The following is a 6,417-nucleotide window of genomic DNA, read 5'->3' as shown; positions in this document are numbered from 1 at the left end:
TAAGGAAATGACCATACATTCAAACATTGTTTTCGATGGTGCCTTCACGATCCAGGCCAAAATGTCTCCTCCTCCTTAGAGTCACTGTTGGTTGCTTATCGCTGTATTCTAGATCACTTGAAAAAAATTTCTGAAGGATTCATTACACGAAATCCATCCCGATGAATGCTTCATCTCCGTTCTTTTCTGTACCTGTTAGGAATGTGTTGGGCTGCAAACCAGAGAGAATTATCAGTGGCTTAACTACATAAGGCATTCTCAAACCACAAGAGGTCTAGAGGTAGACGGATCTGGGCTGGCAACTTGTATTACATTGTCACCAAGGATCCAATCTTCTCCCGTTTCATGTTTCAATAGCCACAGCACGAAGCTTCCATCTTCATGATGCATTGCCGCCTGTACAGGTCCCGTGTCCATGTGCCAGGAGGAAGAAGGTCACATGCCAGTCTGGATATTCTGTTTTAAAGAGTCCTTACGTGGGGTTTCCACTTACACCTTTCCAGGCGGAACTGGGGCTCATGGATCTCTCTCTCTCCAAAGGAGTCTGCAAACTGATTGTTTTGTTTTGTTTTTCCCAGTCTGTATAACACAGAAAGGGAAGGAGGAAGAGGACAGTGTATGGCTTTTGGGTGGCCAGTCTACAGAGTCCTTCCCTGGGCCCCTGCTCTTTATGCTGTCCATGAGAAAGACATTATTTCTCATGTCTGTCTTACTTGCAAAATCAACCACGTGTTTTCCCGTGGAGAAGAATAGCTTACTTGAAAACACACAGCACAATCTTTCTGGGTGCATGGGTAATGTAGTAACATTCCACCATAACATGATTAGCACGGTCACGTTACATAATACCCAAGTACATAGAATGTGGGGTTCTATGTAAGGTTATAGAAATAAATCCCCAGGGGGTGGGGGGCAGTCCCAGCTGGTAGTTTTAAATCCAGTGCAAACTTTACTAGGCTTAGCTGCAGTTTGGGGCCACCTAGTGGTGGCTGTCCTCCTGCCTAATTATCTCCTGGTAGCTGGATTTCTGGAAGTAGGCCGGGATTCTAGCACTGTTTCCTAACAGTAGGCCTCCATTTTATCAGATTGTTCTGGGAAGGGTAGACCAGCAGGATGCTGGACTGGGAGCACCCATCCTCTATTTCTTGGTTTAGTGAAGGAATTGCCTGCCACTTCTTTGCCTGACCTTGTACTTACCTGCCAAGGTGGGTAGCCAATCACATTTTATCCTAACTCACATTATTGAGGGTATTACCACACGCAAACACACACACGCACGATATTTATTAAAATGGTATATTAAATGAGATAAACTTGATAAGGCATAGGGAGAAAACATCATTCATCACCTGGAAACCCTCTCCATGGGCTCTTTTCCTGACCTAGGTAGATGCCTCTGGCATCTTCTAAAGCTTTTCTGGTTACTCTCAAATAATGAAAAGTTGTCTGGTTACTTTCATCACAATTGTAGCCTCATTTCTTTAATTAAACTATCAAGGCCAGGGGCACCTGGGTGGCTCAGTCGGTCAAGCATTTTGACTTCTGCTCAGGTCATGATCTCACGGTTTGTGAGTCTGAGCCCCGTGTCGGGCTCTGTGCTGACAGCTCAGAGCCTGGAGCCTGCTTCGGATTCGGTGTCTCCCTCTCTCTCTGCCCCTCCCCCACTCTCTCTCTCTCTCTCTTTCTCTCTCTCTCTCTCAAAAATAAATAAACATTAAACATATTTAACTATCAAGTCCAGTGTCATGATCAAAATTCACAACTTTAACCCAAATTATAGCTTCCTTCCTCCCCGGGTTGGCCATAGGGTGGAGTGTGGTCAGTCTCTGCTCTCCCCTCTCCCATTAGCTGTTGTTTCTGGTGTCTGGTGAGAGATAAAGTCATGCGTGGTGGGGAAGGTACCTACCTCCATCCGGCTGGTGTCATAGTGATCTGGTTCTGGTGCTTTCTGATTTTTTTTCTCTGAGGGGGTACTTTCTGCAGGTGTTTGGGAGATTCTTTTGCTGGTATCTTCCAGGTCTAACTCACATAAGGCAGGTGAGCTCTCTCTGGTTAGAAGACTAGTACAACAGGGTTCTTTGGGAGTCCCTCTGCTGTGTCTTTTAGCTTCTCCAGGCAGCTCTCTTGAGCACATTGCCTTTAAAGATAGCTTCAAGTCTGTTCCCAGAGGTCCGGTTAGCCCCTGGGAGAAAAATCTTATGTGTTTCTGCCTCAGGTGTTAGAAATGTGGCCCGCTCCCTCAGCAGCCTGGTCTTCCGCTTTGTCCTTTCCTGCCACATCTTCTCACAGCATGCCTTATGCTCCCCAAACCCCAGAGATGAAAAGGTCTCTGCGTAGTGCCCGGAAAAATACTTTCACTCTTGAGAGAGGAAAAATGCCATAGGGTGTCAACGGTTGTCTTCAGAGAGACCTTTTTTCTTATGCCTTCAATCCTCTCATACATATTAGGTAGGGAATGGCTAAAGGACCAAAAAGCAGATTTCAGATTTCCCTTTTGCAAATGCTGCATGATACGGGAACTTCTGTCTGTCTTTGGAATGTGGCATCTATTCAGAATTGCCACACTGCATAACTCTCAGGGGTATCATTTGTAGAAATGTATATAAAACGTATGACAGCATAGAATATAAGGGAAATGGTGCCCCCTGGAGGTGTGAAGCTGCAGGCCTGAATGTATTGTCCCTGGCTGTTGGAGCTTCAAGAGAATCCCGTTACATGTAACAGTAATAGAGCTAACACTTATATATTGTTACATGTGCTATGCTTTACCTACTTAATTATCCCAACAACCCTATAAGACAGGGACAATTATTCATGGATAGTTTACAGATGAGTAAACTGAAGCCCAGACTTGCTAAGGTTACATAGGTTACTCAAGGAAGTAGGGATCCTGAAGCTGGATGTCTAACTCCACCCATACATCTTGTCGTTCTGTGATCAGCTAAAGATGGTCCAGCATGCACCCTGGAGTTAAGCAGATGTGGCTCGGATCCCCTGCTGCCGTTTAGTAGCCGCAGGTGGCTTTACATGAGTTACTTAACTTCCCTGAATCTCTGTGTCCTCATCGAAGATACTGATACTTCCTGTGCGTAGAGGGAGGATTAAACATTGATCTACTTTTCCCATCTCTCTGCAAAGAGAAAGGAGTCAAAACTGTATGGAAGTCAAATAAACTTGATATCAGCAGTACTACATCAAACAGCAAAATGGACGTTGGGAAACCTAAATCAAAAGTATTACGTGAATGCCTACTGGGTGCAGACCCTCAGTGGTATAGGTTTTGCGGGCAATGAGCGCAGTGCATCCTTTCCATCATTCACACACCACAAGGCCCTGCTTTTTCAGAAGTCGGGGTGCTGAGTGAGGCAGCGGAGAGGGCAACGTCTTACCGCCTGATCATCCAGGACCATTGTGTGACCTTCAGCACATAACGTCTGCTTCCTCACATGTGGAAAAGTGGTCCTGATGACACATGGCATGCTCTAAACAACATAACTATTAGCGCGGCTAATGACGACGGGTCCTGGCTACCTACGAAGGCGAGGTCCGGCTGAACCTGGTCAACGCGCTGCGGGGTCCAGGCCTGGCCTTTCTTTCGGCCGGAACCGTTCTCCCCGGCCTGAGGTCCTACCCGGACTGGGAAAGCTGCAGGCCGAGGGCCGGAAGCGCGCGCTGCCAAGGCGAAGCGTGTCAGTGCGGAGGGAGGGAGAGCGAGCGGAGCCGCGCGGGACGGGGCGAAGATGGCGGCCTTTTCTGGTGCGTCTTTGAAGCGGGGGCTGGTGCAGGCGGCTCCCTCCACGCCGCGGCGCCGGCAAGCGGGCGGGAAGCCACTGGGGCGGTGGGGGCGATGGGGGCGGTGGGGACAAGTGCGGCGCGCTCCGGGAGGGAGCTGTCCGCAGCGGTCCCCGAACTGCGGGGGGACCAGTGGCGGCCTCCGCCTCGGTGTTGGCGAGTGCCTTTCTCTGCAGGTGCTGCCCGCCGGGCCTCCCCCTGCACCCTCTCGCCTTTCTCCCCCGCCGTCGGCCGGCCTGCCCGGGCACCCGCGGCAGCGAAAACGACGCGGCGGCGTAGCGCTGGGCCTCCGGCCTGTCGTACGTGGCAGTGGCGCTCGGGAGCCCTCTTCTGCCCGCGCCGGTTCCGGGCCTGGCCAGGCCGAGAAGCAGCGGGGCGTGGGGAAGGGTCAGTCGGAAATGCCCGCCCTGCCTCTGTCCAGTCTTTTCAGGCCTTCCTAAAACGAAAAGTGGCAGGCACACCTCTGATCATTTGTTGCCAAACGGTGCTGTAGCAACATTAACGTTCTATATTGAAGCATATTCGCAGACACACCAGCCCAGCATACATTTTGGAAACTCATTTGTTCTTAGTTCGCGGTACGATGCCCTCCTTTATTCCAAACAGTGATTTGAGGTGGCTGATCTAACCCCAAAGTTGTCGCTTTCCCGTCTTCTCTGTCCTCCTTTTTACATCCAGTTTTACGAAGCTGCCATAAGCCTTATGTATACCAAAGGTGGCGAATTTATGTAGCCATATACGTATCAAGTGAGGCCTACTGTCTTTTAATGCACTTAACCTATGAAGATGAGTTCAGATATAACAGAGTACTGTACTTTCTTCGGCTTACACCTACAAGAAGATTAGGAATTCCCCGCCTTTAGTCACGAGACGCGATTTCTGATTTGTTTTAGTTGCATCTTATAATAGGAGGCAAGGGGAAATGTACTTAGACTGGTACCAGTTTTTCTTCGCCCAACTCTCCTAGAATAAGATGTTAGTGCCAAGGTGCGCAGAGCAGTTTCAGATTGTCATTTTATTAGGTTCACTTCTTTGGGAGTCATGTGCAAATTTCAGTGATGTTAGGGTGAAGGACTAGAAGAGTGTGTGATATGAAATAAAGACAAGCAGGATTACAGAACATGAATATTCCTATTTTTCCCTTAAATATTTAAGTGTTACATTTATAGAAAACATGGTTTCGAAGCAAACATGCAGAGAACATGACCAGAATGAAACAAGAAGTTGTCCGGGGTTACCCGGCCCAGGTCATGATCTCAGGGTTGATGAGTTTGAGCCTCCTTATCCTGCTCTGTGCTGACGGTGTGGAGCCTGCCTGGGATTCTCCCCCTCACTCCCTCTGCCCCTCCCCTGCTCCCTCTTGCTCTCTCTCTCTCAAAAAGTAGATAAGCTAAAAAAAAAAAAAAAAAAGAAAGTTTGGAACTTGCTGAAAGCGGTCTCTGGTTACTACTTGTGTAACAATTTCACCAGCAGCCTCAGCTTGCAGTATACTCAGTGCAGCGTATTTAAGACCGTCTCCTTTTTTCTAGCAGTTTGCATTTTAGAGAGAATACAGCTAGACCCTAATGGGAACAATTCTTAGGAAGGTCTGCTTGGATATACAGCTTTAGATCTTGATTTCTTTTTTGATTTGTGGATTTTCCTGGGGAGATTTAGAGGTAGGAGAACCTTTTTTGGAAACGATTTTCCTACTTTCCCATGTCATTAGTACTTATATGAACTAGTTTACTATGTACTAAAATTTTAGTGTTCTACCTGTTTCGTTGTGTTACTTGCTAGGGTGATTCTTCTCACCTAATGCAAAGAAAAAGCAGTTTTCGCACTGGATATATTCAATTTATAGATTTATGCCATTTCACAATTATAAGAAATAAAAAAGTTCCCTTAAAAATTAAAAAAAAAAATTCAAATTGGTTATCCCTGGGGTTTAGGAATGTTTGAGTATTATTAAATTTTTCATAAGAATATATGTTTTTGTAATAGTAATAAAAGCTGCATTTTTGTAAATGGAGACTTAAAAATCACTTATTTGGAAGGGAGGTTTACACAATCCAACTAACTACTCCGTGTGTGCCAGCTACTACAGTTCATTTGAGAAATGACAAAATTCAATCAGAAATAACCCAGTCTATTCATTTAGGACTGGCTTCAAAGTGAATTATTTAAATATGAGAACAATTAAGAACAGTAGTTCTTCAGCTGTGATTTCTAAGTATCCAACTTTTCACAACTGGCCCCTCCCTTTTCAGTTAGTCGGAGTTTGATCCCGGCTGCCAATAAGCGTGGGCCTCTCTCTCCACTTGTCCGTTCACTTTTCTCAGGTCGCTGAGGCTAATCACATGGTTCTCAAATAGTGAAGGTGCATAACTTCCACATTATTTCTAGATGAAACAACCAAGATATCGGTCAAGATAGAACCTTCTCTCCAAGTCTGGTAGATTTTTCTTCACTAGCCCTGGGAAGGAAGGACTGGTGGCTACTGTGTATCAAGTGACGACCATGTATCACCTATTTTCATCTACAATCTTCTATAGCTCTACAACGCAGATACTAGCAGTCTGATTTTATGTGGAGAAAATAGGTGTATAGCTTTGCAAGCTGTAGAGCTTGCCAAGGTCACATTGC

General features: G+C 46.5%; 1 protein-coding gene across 1 annotated transcript in view; it reads left to right on the top strand.

The window, feature by feature from the left end:
* The first annotated feature begins 3,652 nt into the window (after positions 1 to 3,652).
* Positions 3,653 to 6,417, top strand: part of DDX1 (DEAD-box helicase 1) — a 36,423-nt gene continuing 33,658 nt past the window's right edge. The window contains exon 1 of the mRNA XM_015078359.3: positions 3,653 to 3,756. Within this exon, the coding sequence (XP_014933845.1) occupies positions 3,741 to 3,756 (16 nt within the window). The 5' untranslated portion in view covers positions 3,653 to 3,740. The remainder of the gene's footprint in view (positions 3,757 to 6,417) is intronic.

This window comes from Acinonyx jubatus, chromosome A3 (assembly GCF_027475565.1).
Source record: "Acinonyx jubatus isolate Ajub_Pintada_27869175 chromosome A3, VMU_Ajub_asm_v1.0, whole genome shotgun sequence".
Classification (NCBI taxonomy): Eukaryota; Metazoa; Chordata; class Mammalia; order Carnivora; family Felidae; genus Acinonyx; species Acinonyx jubatus.
This window is presented reverse-complemented; position numbering and strand designations above follow the sequence as displayed.